Raw genomic sequence first — 20,421 nt, 5'->3', positions numbered from 1 at the left:
ACTGAATAGAAAAATATGGTGATTCTTTAGTTTCAAGATTTTTTAGTTTTGTTGTCTGCTTAAAAAATTCCCATGGACCCCCAGGGGTCCATGGACCACTGCCATAAACCAAAATGCATGTATAAGTTTATTTTCATCAATATCAAATTAATCTATAAAACTTGTTGATTGTTGATATTTTCTTATTTAATTTATTTCTGAGCTTAGTTCCTAGAATATAACTAGGAATTTATTATTTGCTAAAAATTGCTTCATGCTTACTTACTTTGCTTATTATTGATTTAATTCCTAGAATATAACTATAAATTTATTATCTAGTTATATTCTACGAATTTAGCTCATATATATATATATATATATATATATATATATATATATATATATATATATATATATATATAATTTGATCAGAAAAACCATCCATGTTGTGCATGGATGGTGTTTCTGTTTTTACTTTTGGTGTGCATTTTCGAGGCCAGATTTTGAGCCCTTTGATACGCCTTATAGTTTATTAATAGTAATGAGGCAGTTGCTTGGACTAATAATTAGTGTACTGAGTACTATCTGTGCTTTGAATCAAGTTCTTTAACAAATTTTAAAAATGACTCAAGTATCAAAAGTTATTAAACACAAAAAACCATTGTTATAAAATTAAAGAACTTGGTCATCACCAAGTTCTTTAATTTTATCATTCACTAATATTTGTAGTCTTTGAAGTAACTTTACTTCTGTTGAGTTTATCTCTTGCAAAGTTCACAGACCTACTTGCTCTTTGTGAGACTACTTTGAGTTCAGCTGTCTCATCTTGTGATCTTAGTGTAAATGGTTATCTTCCTTTAATTTTTAAAGACTTCAATAGTCACTTACTTGGCCTGGGCATTCTACATTCGTAAGAATTCACCCATGTCGAATTCACATTTTTCGGGAAACTAGATTTGACATTTGACCCTATTTGAATCCATTGACTATTCTTTTATGTGCTTTTATTTAGCACACTTCATCACTTTTCTCTTTGTTCTATATCGCTCAAAAACATTTCTCCAGAATGTAGACATCTGTTTACTATTGTTAGAAACCATTGTAAAAAGGTTTTGTCTAATGTCAAAACCCACTATTGTCATCATGTCACAAAATCTTGTATTTCATCTCAAAAATTAGGCTCCAGAGACTTCTGGAGAACCTTTAACAGTGTCTATCTTAAGGGCAAATCTGTTATTCTACCTCTCTTGCATGGATCAGATTTTGTTACGTCACCTAAAAATAAAACTGAATTGTTTGCTAAGAACTTTTCATCAATCTCATATCTTGATTCTACTAATCACATCTTACCTGATATAGGCAACAAACATCAATGGCTTGACATTTTTTTTACTTCAGCTTCTGTATCTAAAGTAGGGATGGCAATAATCCCGGACATTATCAATCCCGGAATTTCGGGAATGAGAAATTTGTCCTCGCGAAATCCCATGATTGAATAGAAAAAATTTTTACGTACTTTTGTAAATAATTTTCATTTTTGAAACTTTCTATGATTTTCTTAACTTTAGTTATTTTGTTTATTTTGTTATTTTTGATATTGGTATTTTGGGTCCAATAATTTGGTACTTAATTTTAACTTCAAATGTTTCATTAATTAACAACGAATCATTTGATTCGTTGTTAATTAATTTTCCTCTTCAGAAAACAATTTCTACTTTAAACAATGATAGCTAAATTTTATTTAATAAAACTTATGTATTTTGATAACTTCATTAATTAAATGGACGCTAATTAAACTTTTATAATTTAATAAACCTTCTGTATTTTGATAACTTTATTAATTAAATCGATGTTAAATAAACTTTTTTAAATCACACATTTGTAATTAAATTAAGTGGATATAAATATGGAATTAAAATCATGCACACATTTGGAATTAAAATGGATTTAAAAATTTGAAGGAAAATTAAGGTATACCTTTTATTAAAATTTTTTTGATCTTCCCATCAGCAAAAGCTAAAATTTTATTTATATTTAACAATATATTGGTTTTAATATTATACTATATATACATTTTTAAAATTTTGAATTGAACATATTTTGCAGATAAGAAATAATGTTTTTAATTAGTATTTTCAATAAAATACAGAAAGAGAGAGAATAAAAAGAAAACATTACAAAGAGAATGAACAGCATCAAAACCAAACAGCTACAATACCAAAGCCTATATTAACATTTTATGGCGTACAAATTACTTAATTTTACATGTTGTTACATCATGGTCCAAATGGTGAACAAATTACTTATTTACTAATTAAGCTTAAACTTTTTGTATTTTTACTATTTTTATGATGATCCCGAAATCCCGGGAAATTTCGGAGACTAATCCTGGGATTTCATGATGAACGATTTGTAAGAAATCCCAGGATTTTGAGATTTTCGGGTTGCCATCCCTAATCTAAAGTGATTTCCTGCTTAAACTTCAGACCAGATAAGGTCCAGACAACGTACCTGTTATAGTCTTGCAAATATGTTATCTGGAGCTATTGTCTTTACTTTCAAAACTATTTAACAAGTCCTCATTAGAGTCTTGTTTTCCAGCCTGCTGGAAAGTGCCATCTGTTATCCCTATTTTTAAAAATTTGGGAGACTGATCTGACTCGTCTAACTACTGTCCCACTACTAGTCTTATCATGAGCAAAGTTTTGGAGTCTTTAATTAATAAATAATCTTCAATCTAACAACTTACTTTCTGATCATTAATATGCATTTCAATCTTCTCATTCTACTGCTGATTTGTTAACTTTAATAACTGATAGGTTTTATCATGCATTAGTTAGATGTGGAGAGGTTAAGGCTATCGCTCTCAACATTTCTAAAGCCTTTGATAAAGTTTGGCATGCTGGTCTTCTCTATAAGCTCTCTTCTTACTGTGTAACATGTGTAATGTAATGTGTAATGTAACATCTTTAAGGTTATGGAATCTTTCCTTACCAATTGTATTATAAAAGCTGTCCTTGATGGATAGCACTCATCTTCATTACCTGTAACTTCAGGGATTCCTCAAGGTTCTAACCTTGGTCCTATACTTTTTTAATTTACATTAAATTCTCACATTCAAGGTGACATTGTTTGCTGATGATACAATCATTTACTCTTTTGCTTTTGTAATTCCAAACAACATCATAGCTTTAATGCAGACTTGTACTTTCATAGCTGATTGTGCCCTTTTTACCCTTTACGCAATAAAAATATGAAAAAATGTGTAAATACTTTTTATCTGCTTCCTGTAATGGTCTTCTTCTGTTAAAATTTTCTTTAGTGTGGCTAAGTAGGTTTGCTGACTAAATTTGAATATATATTAATTAAAATTCTTAACTATTTTTGTTCCTTTCCTCAACACTAATATTTTTAAAACATGCAAGTCAAATACAATTACAGTCTGCCCTACTAATGTGGCTTGATAAAATTTTTTTTTTTTTTTTTTTCAAATTAATGTTAATCATTCTTTTTCTTAATTTAACTGTACCAACAGGACAATCATTACAACCCATTTTGTTTTTGCTTACTTTTTTCCACTGTTCTTTGTTCAGCCAATACTTGCAAATTTTAGGAATCACATGGTTTTGCAAACTATCAAAACTACGGACAACGAACTTTGTTCCAAATGTAATCCTGGACATTACTGATTATTTCAGTGGGTTATGTTTCATTTTATCCTCTTTTTTCAAGGTTTTTCTGCTTGTTAATTAAAATAAAATATGTAGTAAAATATGATACCGCTGGTTTTTCCACTGGTGTTTATATATATATATATATATATATATATATATATATATTATATATACATTTATATATACATTTTTCCACTGGTGTTTATATATATATATATATATATATATATATATATATATATATATTATATATATATATATATATTATATATACATATTATATATATATATATATATATTATATATATATATATGTTTATATATATATTATATATATATATATTATATATATATATATATATAACATATATATAATATATATATATATATAATATATGTGTATATATATATATGTATATATGTATATATATATATATATATATATATATATATATATATATATATATATATATATATATATATATATATATATATATATATATATATGTAAATATATATATATATGTATATATATATACACATATATAAGTTATGTTAGTGTATTCTACAAATAGAGTGCTTAATGTTCTTAAAGAACAGAGCAATAATAAATTAGTAAAATCACTCTGAGTAGGGTGGGGTAATATGGGTATATTCAATAAGTATGCATGGAGTCAGTTATCTCTACATAATGCTAAAACCTGAAAATTACCAACAGTTTATAAACAGAATTAGCTTCTTTATTTTGCATTAACAATGTTTATATATGATTTACATGAATAGTTAAAATGCAGTCTATCAATTATTAACCACTTAACGAATTTGCTCGACATATGTCGAGCAAACTTTTTTAGCCAAAAAAAATTTGCTCGAGATATGTCGAGCATTACCAAAAATTGGTATACTTTGAGAGCTAGCTCGCTATATGTCGAGCAAAGCTTCTGATTGGTTATTATGATATCTGATGCGCTTCCTGTACGATAAACTCTTCTTTTTATGACTGCCACGCGCCAGTGTTTACACATGGGCGGTTGGAAGTGCATTGCATTGTTTCGTGACTTTTTTTTAAGTGATTGATAATTTTGCATGAATTATCTGTTGCGTAACCTGCAAAATTTGAAATTTTTGTATGCGTGATTTTGCCTAGTCTCTACAATTTTACAGTGCCATAAATGTACATTTACGAAAGTTTATGTAATGTTATATAGTTAGAGTTTTTAATAAAATCATAAATTTATAAATTTATTGAAATCAACTTTATATTTTATTGTTTAGAAATAGAGGAAATTAAGTTCACTTCAATTACTAGGTTCACTTCAATTTTTCAAGAATTTTGCAAGAATTTTATGCAATATTGCAATGCTCGACATATGTCGAGCAAGTTTTCAAAGGTCAATTAGGAAGGTCATAAATTATTAAAATATATTAAAATTTATTAATTATTATTATTTTCCTTTTTTGCATGGTTAAAACAGTAAAATCAATTAAAAAAAAAAATAGATTTGTTTTTGACACACTTTTGAAAATTAATAGGTTCGTTAAGTGGTTAAAAAAAAAATTCCGGTTATGCATTTTAATTTTTACTTTTTGTCAACAAAATACAGAAAAACTTTCTGACAACCAATCTGCAGACTTCAGTAAGATTACTTATTAAAGAATAATGATATAATTTTATTAGTTGGACCATGATGTAACAACATGTAAAATTTAGTTTATAGGTTCTCTAACCCATATTGATAAATAAACAAAAATCTAAAATGGGGTAAGATGGATATCCAGGTAAATTGATAGAGGGGTAAAATGGATATATATAAAATATATAAAATCCTATTAATGTTATAGAAGTTTGTTACAAAACCATAAGCTACATGACATTTATTTATATACTTTTGCTTTTAGATATAGTATTATACATTTTTCAGTTACATATAATAGTTTTATATAATGCTACTTAACTACTTACATTAAGATCATAGTTCAAATTTGTTTTCCATGAATAGCTAGGGTAAAACTTTAACTTCCATCTAAATATTTTATATTTTATTTTTGTATTCTTCATTTTATTTAATTTTCATATTTTACTTTATAATTAAATTTTATATAATTAAAGCTAATTTTATAATATTTTAGATAAAATAATAAGACTGAAATAAATTATCATGCCTGAAATAAAATATCAATGCAAGACTATTGGTATATACAATCACAGCAAATTAATGACTGCCATACAGCTTGTTAAGCAAAGGGAGTCAGTATACAATGTATTTATGTCTTCTGGCCAAAAAGGGCAAAATTTTAACAGCTCAAGATATTGTCGCAAGGTTGCAAGAAAAAGAGAAGAATAAAACTAAAAAGAAAACTATATCAATAAGAAAAAGAAAACTGCTAGTCATAACCAATACAGTTTGATCTTTTAAATTCATGAAAAGCAATAAGTGTGATATATGTCTCAAATATAATATAAGTATCCGTATTACCCCACCTGTGGGGTAATATGGATATATGAAAGATGTTGTTAAAAAAGGATTAGTAAGTTAGATACTGAAAATATATTTATGTTCTACTCATTGTGAAGTTATTATATACACCCTGAATGTAAAGAAAAATAACAAAAGTTTTTATGGTGGTTATGAACTTAAAAAAAAAGTTATATTAGAAAAAAATACATCTGAAATTCTATCCATATTACCCCGTCCCCCCCTATCTAATTTTTTTTTCTTCTACAAATTGTTTCACCATCAGTAGGTTCATCAGAAAGATCTAAACATCAAAAAATTCAAATTATATAAAAATATTTTACAGGAATTTGGGAATTGTAATAATTAGTTAATTTGTAGAAAAAGAAAAAAATTAGATAAGTGTTTTTACTAATTTATATATATATATATATATATATATATATATATATATATATATATATATATATATATATATATATATATATATATATATATGTATATATATATATATATATATATATATATATATATATATATATATATATATATATATATATATATATAAACACACACACACACACACACACACATACGCATACATACTTTAACATGAAGTTCTTCCTTTACTAGCGTAAACAAGACAGTGCAATCACTCAACTTATAGATGATTTTTCCATACAAAGTTTGCAATCAGGTTGACTTATTTTTTATTTTTAAGTATAAGTTGACTTTATATTATACTGTGGAAAAAAAATATGCTTGAACTAAATAAATACTTTGAACCCTTTTTTATGAGGCTAGCACTTTGTGACTGCACCAGTTACTTAAGCTTAATACTAAATAAAGGTTTTAGATTTTATTAAAGGAAAACTACTAGAAGCATTTTCTAAGAAGACAGGTTTCCTAAAAAAAACTCTAAAATCGTAATTTTTTTTCATACAAATATTGGCAGCAATAACTAAAAAGATCCTCCTTTTTTTGCTAATTTTGACTAAATAAGCTGTATATGCAGGAGCTGTTTTTGTTGAAACTCTTTCCATTTGTTTTGATTAATTGTCATGTTTACTGATGGAACCATCTAGTTCTCTAATGTCTGTATAGGTGCGTGGTTTAAAACAAACCATACTGGACAGAACAGTTTGTTAATATTAAGCAGTCAGTAAAACAATACGACCCTAATGTTGACAATGTTTTTGAAAAACTTTTAGAAAACTTGTTACGTTATAGCATTTCTTGTTTATTTTAAAAAAGTAAAAATGTTGAGGTGGACATAATAAATCAATAATGTTGTGGTAGACCTAAAAAATAAAAAATGTTTTGGTGGACATAAAAGTGACAAGGTTGAATAATCTCCAATTAATTGGGGAAAAAAGTGCTGGATGCAATATTAAAAGCTTTTGTTTATTTTGTTTTACTGTTTTGTTTATTTTGTTTTACTGTTTTACTATTTTTGTTATTACTGTTTTAAAAAACTGGGTTTAACAAATATGTGATGATATTATTTTATTAAAAAAAATTATTGGTGGTGAAGTAGATACAAATTTTATTCCCAGGATCTATTAGTCTACAAAAAATTTTATTTAATTTATATATATATATATTTTTTTCAACAATATTTTAAATATGAAATATTTGCTCTTTTTTTTTTAGCACCAAAGGGAGACGATTTATTGGAACTTATGGACTCAGCATAGTTTAACTAACCTCGTCTTGTTTTTAATTTGATATTAATTAGAATTTTAATGTAATTTATTTATACGTATTTATTTAAAAATATTTATTTCTCCACCCAAATTTATTTGATTATGTGTATAAAAATAATTTAAAAATATTCATAATAAATAAATTTTAATTCTTTTTTTTTATTTTCATGTAAAATTATTTCAAGCAAGAGAGATTATTAATTATTAAAAGCAGGAGAGAGTTTTTAGAAGCAAGAAAGAGTTTTTAGTGGGGCACCTTGGTTTTGTAATCATTTTTGTGAAAAAATTTCTTAAGAGATTGGTGCAATGTTTAGATTAAAATCCCTTTAAAATTAAATTCATTAGTTAGCAAAATAAATAAAACAAAAATAGTTTAATGCATTAGAGTAAAATTTGTATCGTTAAAAAAAAGGATGAAAAATTTTGGAAAAAGTAGATTTATTTAAAAGGCAAACAAATAATTATTATTATTACTCAATTAACGCATAATAAAACAGTCTAAACACATTATAAACAAGCAGGCGTTGTATTATTTCAAATCTCATTCTTAAGTGTCTATAAATATTTACAAAAATTTTAAAATAATAACTATAATAATTCAATAATTTTTTAGATTGTTTACAATGAAGTAACTCAGGTACATTAATTTATGTTGAGAAGAAATTTACGTCGCACAAATTTGAATTTTGCGTTCTTCTAGACGATTGGGAGGGCTTGCATTTTAAAGAACAATTTCTATATTTTTATCTTTGCACCACTAAAGAACCTTTTTAGAATAATGAGATGCAATCATTTTTAGAATAATGAGACGCATTTTTTTATGTAGATATCGGCAATCATTTTAGTGACAAAACAAAAGAACTTTATACCACAACTGTAAATTGCTTGCTACACAGAGAACCTGGATGCCAACTTTTCTCATCAAGTATATTTAATTTCATATTCAACAGGTTTATTTTTGCTCTCATAGTAAAATTGTTCACTAAGAAGTTGTTAATAATCCGCCTTGCAATATGTTTTGTCGTCTTTAACTATGTAAATATTTTTATTCGCTTGTTCACGCCTCTTTTCTTATCAATGTCGCATCAAACCTTGAACCTCTTAGTTTTGATTAAGAATTCTAACCACTGCTCTATGGCTGTTCAAACCATAAGGAGGAAACGTTTAATTTAAAAAAAGTTTAAAATAAAATCCTTTTCCTTTTTTTCATAAAAATTTTATTTTGAAGTTTACCGATAAATACGTGTTTCAACTTTTATTATCTTAGTATGGCTGCAACATCACTTGCTGAACGCGCATTAGAACATCTTTTAATAGAAGTGGTAAGTCTGAACGAAGAACTGCTGCACATTTGAAAAGTTTTAAGAAAACTGTTTTTGATATCTCTTAGTGCATCAAGTTAACAGGTGGCAGCAATCTAGAAAAATTCTGTAGAAAACCAAAAATTACTGCAAAATCAGCATGATACGCCGTGTGTCTTTAAGGGACATGCAGAATTCAAGCACCAAAATTCTTACTTATCTGTTTAAATTTTAAAAGACATCATTAAAGAGTTTAAAATATAATTAAATAAAAACTTCTATTTTGGATGTATCTCTTTATTTGAAATTATTTTTCATACAATATTTCAAGGGAGTATAGATATCCTCGTTGTCAAGTGTATATATATATATATATATATATATATATATATATATATATATATATATATATATATATATATATATATATATATATATATATACAAGTATATATATATATATACAATATATATATATATATATATATATACAAGTATATATACAATATATATATATATATACAATATATACAAGTATATATACAATATATATATATATATACAATATATATAAATATATATACAAGTATATATATATATATATACATATATATATATATATTATATATATATATATATATATATATATATATATATATATATATATATATATACAAGTATATATATATATATATATATATATATATATATATATATATATATATATACATATATATATATATATATATATAAACCGTCAAAAATAAAACAAATCAATTCAATAGTTTCTTTTTATTTAAATACCGAAACATAGGTTTCCAAAAGGAAGTTGTGACATAAACTCCGTCATCCTGATTCAGACCGCCGTCTGAAAGTGCACATTCATAGCATTGTATTTCAAGGGCTTTCCTCATTTTTCTGTTAAAATTGTTAACCTCTACTTTTAAAGTATTTTTATTGATCCATGTAAAATACAAAAAAAAAGGTTCAGTACATACATTATATGAAAAATATATTAAAATTGTTCTAGAAATATCTCATCTGCGGAGGATTTTTTGAAAAAAAAGAAAAATGTCAGTACCACATCAGTACATGCGCAGAAAAAATCTGCGCATGTACTAATGTGGTGTTTACGGAAACCGTGCATCATTTTAAATAGCTAATTGTTTTAAAATGTCATTGTATTGGTGTTATTCAAAATATGTACAACTCTGTTATCAAAACAATTATTTTTAATTGAAATGTCATCAAATCAAGATAAGAAGCAAGAAAAAATTTTGCATTTTCTCGTTGAAAAGCCTGGTGTATCAAACAAAACAATTTCTAAAGAGTTGCAGATTGCTTTGAGAACAGTGCAGAGTGTTGTGAAACGATTTAAGGACACTGGTACAATCAAAAGGAAATCAGGAAGTAGAAGAAAAAAATGTTTTGTAAGACGAGATCTTGATAAAAAAAATGAAAGATGCCTTCGACAGAAAACCGGAGATATCTGTTCGAACTTCAGCGAATAAATTTAAGACAATTGCTTCCACTATACAAAGAGTAAAAAGAAATTGTTGCTAGAAATCTTATAAAAAGAAAAAAGTTTCTCGTCGTCAAGAAAAGCAAAAAAAAAATGTCGCAGTTTGCTGTTTAAAGCTACTCTATAAAAAATTATGCGCCAAAAAATCTTGTTTCATTATTGACGACGAAACTTATTGTGCTGCATATTTCCGATCTCTTTCAGGACACCAACATTATTCAGCAATTAGTTGCAAGAAACTGAATTGCAATTATAAATGCATTGGAATGCAAAAATTCGCTAAAAAATTCTTAGTTTGGCAAGCAATTTGTGCATGTGGTAAAAGAAGCTCGTGTTTTGTGACTACGGGAACAATTAATACCAAAATATACATAAAGGAATGCCTCAAGAAACGTCTTTTGCCGGTTTTAAGAACACACACGGGTAACCCATTATTTTGGCATGATTTAGCATCATGTCACTACTGATGGACAACTTTAAACTGACTTAGAGAACATAAAGTAGATTTTGTTGAAAAACACTGCAATCCACCAAATTGCCATCAACTACATCCTATCGAAAGATATTGGGCTCTTGTCAAAATAAAACTAAGGTTCAATGTAAAAGAAGCCAAAAACATTAAAGACTTCAAAAATAAATGGATTTGAGCTACCAAGAAAGTTCAGGCGAAGACTGTGCAAAAGCAGATGTCGAGTGTAAAACGTAAAGTGCGTGCGTTCTCACGTACAAAACTTTAGAAACTTACTGAAGTGAAATTTAATAATATTAATATATGTTCTTTCAAAATATATATAACATTCAATATCGAAATACAATAGTTAAATAAATATCTTTTAAAATGTCCGCGCATTTTTTCTGGTACATGTCTTAATCAATGCCAGATCAAAAGTAAACAGTTTACTTGGCATCTTTTAAAATGATTCAGAGTATGAGAGTGGGTTGTCAAGTGCTTTTGCAATGTTGATAAACCAGTGTTTTGCTCTTTGAATAGACACTTCCAATGTGATTTTTTTTTTAAGAAAAAGTTTAGCAAGATATAATGCAATGTTACGAACAGGTATGACTCTTTTTCAAGTGTGACAGGATTTTTTCCTTGATGTCCCGGAGTCGGTGGTTATTGCAACCTGAATAAGGTCTGTGAGCTTTTTTTCCATGGCTAAATGTACAGCTCTATATTTTTCGAGAAAATCGTTGAATGATTCATTGTAGCGTTTGGTAATACTCTGTTTATAAATCTGTTAAAAGTTTCAGAATCAGCAAAACTGAACAGCAGGCACTCAGTTGCAATCAAAGTATTGATCACATGATCAACTACTAAAAGACACTGATCTTGAAATTGCCACATTTGTAACCATCTTCTTCCTGAGACTAAGAGATATGAAGGTGATACTTACTTATACTGCTTTGGCGGAAAGCTTGTTTCCACAAGTTTCACACAACCCAGATTCTCTTGAAAATGTAAAAAGGTTTTAGTTTTTTTTAATTAAAACTTTTATTTTTATTAAAAGCACGACGCAAGAGACACGACGTTATTATTATATGGATGAAAGGAGAAGGAGAAGGAGGGGAATTTATGTACCTACCGTTATAGTTATTATATAGATTATATACTTATAAATAATTAACTATAATTAGTTATTATATATTTTACAGTGAGGGATGTGGCTAGGAAGATACTTGGTGTGACATCAGGACAGAAGAAGATAGACAAGGAGACGTGGTGGTGGAATGAGGAAGTTCAGGATAGTTTAAGAGGAAAGCGGTTGGCTAAAAAGAATTGGCATCTCCAGCAAGATGAAGAAAGTAGACAGAAGTACAAGGAAATGTGTGGCAAGACAAAGAGAGCAGTGGCAAAAGCTAAAAAAAAAGGCATATAGTAATCTGTATGAGAAGTTGAACACTAAGGAAGGGGAAAAGGATCTGTTCAGATTGGCCAGACAGAGAAACCGTGATGGGCAGGATGTGCAGCAGGTTAGGATGATTAAGGATAAAGATGGAAATGTGTTGTCTAGTGAGGAGAGTGTCTTGGGAAGGTGGAAGGAGTATTTTGAGGAACTGATGAATCAAGAGAATGATAGGGAAGGAAGGTTAGAAGAGACAGAGGTTGTGAATCAAGAGGTTCCCCAGGTGAGCAAGGAGGAAGTAAGGGCTGCAATTTGGAGAATGAAGTGTGGTAAGGCAGTTGGACCGGACGATATTATAGCATAATGGTGCCAATTTTCAAGAATAAGGGCGACATTCAGATTTGTAGTAATTACAGGCGAATAAAATTGATCAGTCACAGCCTGAAAATCAGGGAAAGAGTAGTGAAAGCTTGGCTTAGAGGAAAAGTAGAGATCTGTGAGCAGCAGTATGGTTTCATGCCAGCCAAGTGCACCACAGATGCTATGTATGCTCTGAGAGTGTTAATGTAGAAGTATAGGGAAGGACAGAAGGAGTTACATTGTGTGTTTGTGGACTATGATGTTTGCTGATGACATTGTGATCTGTAGTGAGAGTAGGGAGCAAGTGGAGGTAAACTTGGAAAGATGGAGGTACGCTTTGGAAAGCAGGGGAATGAAAGTGAGCAGAAGTAAAACAGAGTACATGTGTGTGAATAAGAGGGCAGACGGTGGACAGGTCCAGTTACAAGGAGTTGATTTGGTGAAGGTCAACGAGTTTACCTACTTAGGGTCGAGGGTACAGAGTAATGGAGGAAGTGAAAAAGAGGTAAAGAAGAGAGTGCAAGCAGGGTGGTGTGGATGGCACAAAGTGTCGGGTGTGATCTGTGATAGAAGGGTGTCGACTAGAATGAAGAGTAAGATCTATAGGACAGTAGTGAGACCTGCTATGTTGTATGGACTGGAGACAGTGGCACTGACAAAGAGACAAGTTAGGGAGATGTCTGAGATGAAGATGTTAAGATTCTCATTTGGAGTGATAAGATCAGAAATGAGTTTATTAGAGGATCAGCACATGTAGCATGTTTTGGAGATAAAGTTAGAGAATCGAGATTGAGATTGTTTGGACATGTACAGAGGAGACAGGAGAGCTATATTGGCAGGAAGGTTTTGGGGATGGAACTTCCAGGTAAGAGGAGGAGAGGTAGACCTAAGAGGAGGTTTATAGATGCAATGGTGGAGGATATGAGAGTGGCTGGTGTGTCAGTGGAGGACATTCACAACAGAGCTAGATGGAGGAGTTTGATCCGCTGTGGCGACCCCAAAACGGGAAATGCCGAAAGAAAAAGAAGAAGAAGAAGTTGTTATATATTTTATTATATTATCTATATACTTTATAAGGTATTTCTTACTCAAGAATCTAAGTAGATGAACAAGGTAAAAATACAAAATATAAATGATACTTAGTAACTAGTACTTACCTACAGCGGCGGTTTTAAGCAAAGGCAAAGCAGGCGTTTGCCGGTGGCCTCGCGCTCAGGTGGCCTCGCATTTTTTTTCTTAGTACAAGTAATATAAAAAAATTTTCTTAGTACAATAAATATAAACAACGAAACTCATTTATTAAAATTCAATATAATGTATGCGTACAGTATTTTTATAAACAGTATTTTTTATAAAATATTCAACTTTACATATACATCTATTATTATGTATGTAGCAATTTTTTTTTGCGTTATACATAATGCATGGCAACCATATGAAAGAGTATGTGGTTTCTAGTCTCATATACATTGACAATGACTGTGACAAATATATCTTTGCCCATATACACCTACACGTTTCAAAGGCTTTTTCTGTTTTTCCATCCTCCTAACTGAATGACTTTTTGTTTGTTTGTTTATTTATTTTATATAATATTGTCTTTACATTTTTACTGTTGCACAAGACACACATTGATCAAAATTTGCAAAGAATGATAGAAAATGAGAAGAAACATTGGTGCTTGGTACTTGAACGTCTTTTTGCTATAGTGCTAATGTTAGCTGAAAGATCATTACCTTTTCGTGGACACCGTGAGCAACTTTATCAGCCTAATAATGGAAACTTCTTGGCACAAGTAGAACTTATTGCAAAATTTGATCCAGTTATGTTAGAGCATCTCAAACGAATAAAAAATAAAGAATGCTTTGACACTTATCTAGGAAAAGATGTGCAGAATGAAATAATTGAACTTATATCGAGAAGAATACTGAAAACTATCGTATCTTCTGTACAGTCATCAAAATATTTTTCTGTTATCATGGATTGCACTCCTGATGTAAGTCATAAGGAACAGCTTTTAATTCTTTTGAGATGCGTTAAAATTAATCAGGAAGAAGTACAAATGGAAGAATTTTTTTCTGGTTTTTTTCACATAACTGATAGCACTGGTTCAGGTTTAGTCGAAACTTTTTTAAATTTATTAGCTGAATATAATTTGGATCTAATGAATTGTCGCGGGCAATCGTATGATAATGGTGCTAACATGCGAGGGCAATACAAAGGGGTTCAAGCTTTAATCAAAGAAAAAAATCCCAGAGCTCTTTACGCTCCATGTGCTAACCACACATTTAATCTAATGGTATGTGGTGCTGCGAAATCAGTATCAATTGCAATTAACTTTTTTGGTACTGTTCAACGAATTTTTACATTTTTTACTGCATCAACCGTTCAATGGGACATACTGCAAAGTGTTTGTAAAATGACTGTTATATCATTATCAGATACGCGTTGGGAAAGCCGTATAAATAGTATAAAAGTTGTAAAAGATAATTTGGTTCAAATTATAGAAGCTTTATACAAAGTTGCAGATTCAAGTTCAATTGGAGTTGCTGTTTCTGAAGCTAACGGTCTTGCAAATGAGATATCCTCATATCAGTTTATACTTTCACTTACAATTTGGCATGATTTATTGTTTGAAATTAACAAAGTAAGTAAAGTTATGCAGACTCCCTCGGCAGATATTTCTATTATGATAAAATTGGTAGAAACTACGAAAATTTTTTTAGAATCATTCAGAAGTGATGAATCATTTGAAGCGATTATTAAAAAATCTAAAGAAATAGCTATAAAATTAGGTACTGAGCCAGTATTCCCTCAAGTGCGGCTTAGCCGAAAACGACGTTTTTTTGAATATGAAGGAACTGATACACCTCTAAATGGAAAGTCTAAATATAAAGTAGATTTTTTTAATGCAATAATTGATGTTGCATTAGTAAGCTTAAATGAAAGATTCAAAGTGCTTGATTCATACAACAAAATAATAGGTTTTTTAACCCGTACCGAAAAAATGCGAAGTTTAGATGCAAATGAATTGTTGAATGATTGTAAAAATTTAGTAATATCACTGAGAGATCCTAGTACGGAAGAATCGGACGTGAACCATGAAGAGTTATACTCGGAAATAAATACATTTTTAAGAATGGAAGCTTCGGCGGAATCGAAGGCAATAAATAAATTTGGAAAAATTTTTCCAAATTTATTTATTGCCCTACGAATTTTATTAACTTCCCCTATTTCAGTGGCAAGTGCAGAGAGGTCATTTTCCAAATTAAAACTCATAAAAAACTATTTACGTTACACTATGGGTCAAGGCCGCTTATCTGCATTAGCTTTAATTTCTATTGAAAATAAAATAAGTCGGTCCTTGGACTGTTCTGATTTAATTGATGAGTTTGCGTCTTTAAAAGTCAGAAAGGTTAAGTTTTAAGTCAATGTAATCGATCCTCCTAAAATCTGCGAAAAAAATAAATGGTATCGCATTTTGAGTAGTCGTATTAGTGCATCTTCATCCAAAATAAAAAAAATACTTAATGTACATTTAAAACCTATGTGCGTTTTTTGCTTCGTTACGTTCTAATAAATATCCAAAACACAATAGAACACAAGAATTAAAAACTCAACTAATATAATAGAAAACTTGCCTATGGCCTCGCATATGGTAAATCCGCCACTGCTTACCTATATATTTTTTGAAAACAAGGTTAAAGATATTATGAGATATAACATCTTTATTTTGAGCACAATGATTGATGATTAGTTTACTTTAGTTTTTGAACGTTAAACATAGAATGAAAGAAGATACCAGGTTAGAAATACAATACCTCGCGAGTTTTAATTAAAATAACGTTACCATATATGAAGTTAAATTACTGAAACAATACCACTTAACTAAGTAAACTAAAATAACAACACTGATGAGAAATAAAGTACGGGAGCAATACTACATGTGTTACATAATACATCAACCTCAGTTGATGTATTATGTAATACATATAGTACTGATGTATGTATGTATGTATAAGTATACACAACTAATTAAATTAAAATTACAATGGTATATGAAACATTGAATCCTATGGTATGATGTCATACAATACAACACGATCTTCAGAAATTTCTATTATGAAATTTCTGAAGATCGTGTTGTATTGTAATAAGACCGTAAGGACTCCTTGGGGTACATAAATAATTACTTTATTTATGTACCCCAAGGAGTCCTTACGGTCTTATTACAAAGCACCGCAGATGAGCATTTAATAGGAAGTTCACGCCACTTTCTTAACCAATGTCGCAAAACTTGCCCAAAAGAAAGTGCACTATTACTTCGCCACGGCTGCTAAATTTAGAGGAGCCTTTAGTAAATTTAAGGTTCTTTTTTTATATACTAAATGGAGTTTTTTTTTTTAAATTTTGAGGTTCTAATACCAGGTTTGTTTTTGGTTTTATCTGGGCGGGGGGAGGGGGGCAGGGGCCTACCAATAACAACTGTTTGGTATCCTTTAGACGTTAATTGAGATCCGATACCGATAATCAAGTGATTAATGTGAATTAAAAAACTTACTATAAACACTTTATTTCAGACGTGGAAAACCGATTTCGCTTTAGATGCAAGTATTTCAAAAAATTTCTTCTAGATCTTTTAAATTTCGATCTTGACTTATTTCAATAATTGAATCGATAAAAATAAAAAATAAATAAATAAAACGAAATAAAATTAAAAATAAAATAATAATCACGTGTATGCCAGGTTTTGGCGTTTAACCTTGGTTACATATTTTGTTTACGATATAATTATCAATTATAAAAGAAAAACCATACATCAATTTGTGTATAATTTAAATTTTCAAAATTCATGCAACATTTTTATAAAAAACTTATTTTTTTAAAGTTATAAGTGTTTAAGTTTATTATTATTTGTTTACCTCAGTATATGTGCACCAGATGATTGAGGGTTGACAGTAATTGAAAATAACTATTAAATTTGTTGACAATAATTATTATAACACAAAAGTGGAATTATGGGAAACTATTAAACCCTGTAAATTAATAATGACAAAGGTTATAATTTCGCAGGTTTATTTTCTGTAATACCTTTATCAGTAAATCACAGCCTTATGTTTCTTGTTTCTAGCATATATTCTAGCATAATCTTTCCCAAGTTTTTATTTTATTTTTTATTTATATTTTTAAATAACCCTTTACATTTTGTAAAGTGTTATTTAAAAATCATTACTTTTATTCTCATAAATAAACAATAAATGTTTACAGTATATAATTTAAACACTTTTTAGACAATGCTAGACTAGTTCATAAAAAGTATTGTATTAAGCACTCATAGACAATTGAAGCTATATTGCTGATGACACTAATGTCTTAATAACTGAAAAATTACTTGAAATTAAATCAAAATCTCAAATTTGACTTTTTCTGTTTGATTCAATGATTAAGTTCTAATAAAATATCATTAAATACTATGTACACCACCCTAAAAATGTAAACAACCCAAAAAATTAAATTTCAGAATCAGTGGCCTAAAACAAAATCTCTCATTTGTCATTTGTGCAAATAGAATACAGGCAAAGACTAGATATTTTTAATATATCAAACACTTATAAATTAGTGTATGCTATTTTTGACATATGCTTTATGATAAAGATTTTGTTTATGTTTCTGTTATTATGTTAAAGTTACCATGTCTCGTAATCAAGAATGGTACAGATAGGATGACTATTCTTTTTAATTTTAATATTCTTACAACATTTCTCTTTAAATAATTAATAGCAATTGTACTGTAAAAAGTTGGATATTAGTTAAATAAACAAAAAATGATTTCTAATAACTTTTTTATTACTTTTGCATCATTGTTTTGATTTTTTTTTTTCACTCTAAAGTAAAAAGCTATCAATGCTCCCTTACTCCCCCTACTATTAGAAATCATATATAACTTTCAATTTTTTGTTGCTTTTTATTTTTTTAGTATAAGCTACTATGTAGCCTAAACCAAAAGAGAAGGCCACATTTTTTCTTCCTCTTCTTGTCTTTTCTAACTCTCATCATTGTTTTCTAACTATTATTATTATTCTATTAGTTATATCCCATATGTATTACCATGTTGTTGTTATTATTGTTGGTGTTGTTGCTATTGGTATTATTATCATTATTATTTTTTGTTTTGTTATTAGTTTTAGTTATAGTAATAATAATAACAATAAACTTTTAAGTTACTTAATGTTTATTGTTGTCATTATTTTTATTCTGCTAATATTATTCTTATTCTTATTGTTGTTGTTGTTGTTGTTGTTGTTGTTATTGTTGTTGTTGATAATATTGTTGTTGTTGTTGTTGTTTATATTGTTTTTATTATTGTTGCAATAAATATCCTATTTTTCACTATGATCGTTCTTATTATTGTCATTATCATTATTATTCTTGCTGTTGCTACCATTATTATTTTATTATTATTGTTATTGTTGTTGCTACTTTTTACATTAAAAGTAATATCATTCAGTTTCATATTTATTACATTCAGTTATATTTTTTTTATATATTTTAAATTAATGTTTTTTACACTCTTGTAATGACAAGTAAATAACTGTTTTTCACTGCGCCTAGCTTTTTTACACTTATTTCTAAAGTATATTTTATTTGTAGGAAAAAATGTTTTCGGCTGAAAAATATGAAGAGCTTTTAATAAAAGCTGTTGAAAGTAATGATGTAATTAGTTTTAATGATGCATTTGTAAAGCTAACACAAGCACCAAAAAATGTTGCAGACCTATTTCCTCCAAGTTTACTAATAAAAAGCGCTGAAGCTGCAATTAAAGTAAGCTTAAATGTTTGTTTTTTTCATACATTTACTTGTATACTTGTATAAAACCACATCATTAAAAATTGAATAATTCTGTGCAAACATTTTTTATATAGTTTAAAAAGTTAGATGATGCAGAAAGTTGCATTAAAGAATACTTTTTGACAACACAATCAAAAGATGAATTTTTTTGCAGAGCATACTTATGTCAATCACAGCTATATATTCCGAATACTTGTAGAGATGTGGTATATATGTTTTTTTTCAAAATATTTTTTGTTTATGTCTTATATAAATCCTTTTATATTTTAACTATCATTAAACACCTTATCAATGACCTTTTTTGTCTTTTGCACCCTTAGCATAGACGATTCCTAGCAATCTTTCGCTGAGGAGTATTTAACGCAAAGCAAGGAATTTTTAAAAAGTGATATAAATTTGATGTGTGTACTAAAGTAATATCTTAGTCTGTAGTATAATATATATATATATATATATATATATATATATATATATATATATATATATATATATATATATATATACATATATATATATATACTATATATATATATATATATATATATATATATACTATATATATATATATATATATATATATACATATTTAAACAACTTTAAAAAGTATTCTACACAATAGAGTGCTCAATGTTCTTAAAAGAACAGAGCAATTATATTAGTAGTAGAAAATCACTTAACAAAATTTTTTTTCCATTTTTTTACAATTATGTTACTGCCGCCCAAATTTGTTT

The 20,421-nt window shown here is 28.3% G+C and overlaps 4 protein-coding genes across 5 annotated transcripts in view; all 4 read left to right on the top strand.

Moving 5' to 3' along the window:
• The window catches only part of LOC136080503 (protein OSCP1-like), a 50,817-nt gene extending 42,859 nt beyond the window's left edge, over nucleotides 1–7,958 (top strand). For both annotated transcript variants that reach the window (XM_065797243.1, XM_065797242.1), the window contains 2 exons: nucleotides 6,743–6,806; nucleotides 7,763–7,958. In XM_065797243.1, coding sequence (XP_065653315.1) covers nucleotides 6,743–6,776 — 34 coding nt within the window. In that variant the 3' untranslated portion in view covers nucleotides 6,777–6,806; nucleotides 7,763–7,958. The remainder of the gene's footprint in view (nucleotides 1–6,742; nucleotides 6,807–7,762) is intronic.
• A 5,139-nt stretch (nucleotides 7,959–13,097) lies between these two features.
• Nucleotides 13,098–13,598, top strand: LOC136080147 (uncharacterized). The gene has a single exon (XM_065796760.1). It carries the CDS (start codon nucleotides 13,098–13,100, stop codon nucleotides 13,596–13,598), a length of 501 nt encoding a protein of 166 aa, XP_065652832.1.
• Nucleotides 13,599–14,492: 894 nt separating this feature from the next.
• Nucleotides 14,493–16,268, top strand: LOC136080146 (zinc finger MYM-type protein 1-like). The gene has a single exon (XM_065796759.1). The coding sequence runs from the start codon at nucleotides 14,493–14,495 to the stop codon at nucleotides 16,266–16,268; it is 1,776 nt and encodes a 591-aa protein (XP_065652831.1).
• Nucleotides 16,269–17,670: 1,402 nt separating this feature from the next.
• Nucleotides 17,671–20,421, top strand: part of LOC136071819 (cilia- and flagella-associated protein 46-like) — a 69,792-nt gene continuing 67,041 nt past the window's right edge. The window contains exons 1-3 of the mRNA XM_065797241.1: nucleotides 17,671–17,899; nucleotides 19,493–19,663; nucleotides 19,765–19,896. Of these exons, the coding sequence (XP_065653313.1) occupies nucleotides 17,891–17,899; nucleotides 19,493–19,663; nucleotides 19,765–19,896 (312 nt within the window). The 5' untranslated portion in view covers nucleotides 17,671–17,890. The remainder of the gene's footprint in view (nucleotides 17,900–19,492; nucleotides 19,664–19,764; nucleotides 19,897–20,421) is intronic.

Source organism: Hydra vulgaris, chromosome 05 (assembly GCF_038396675.1).
Source record: "Hydra vulgaris chromosome 05, alternate assembly HydraT2T_AEP".
NCBI classification, from domain to species: Eukaryota; Metazoa; Cnidaria; class Hydrozoa; order Anthoathecata; family Hydridae; genus Hydra; species Hydra vulgaris.
The sequence above is the reverse complement of the archived record's forward strand: the minus strand, read 5'-3'. Positions and strand labels throughout refer to the sequence as shown.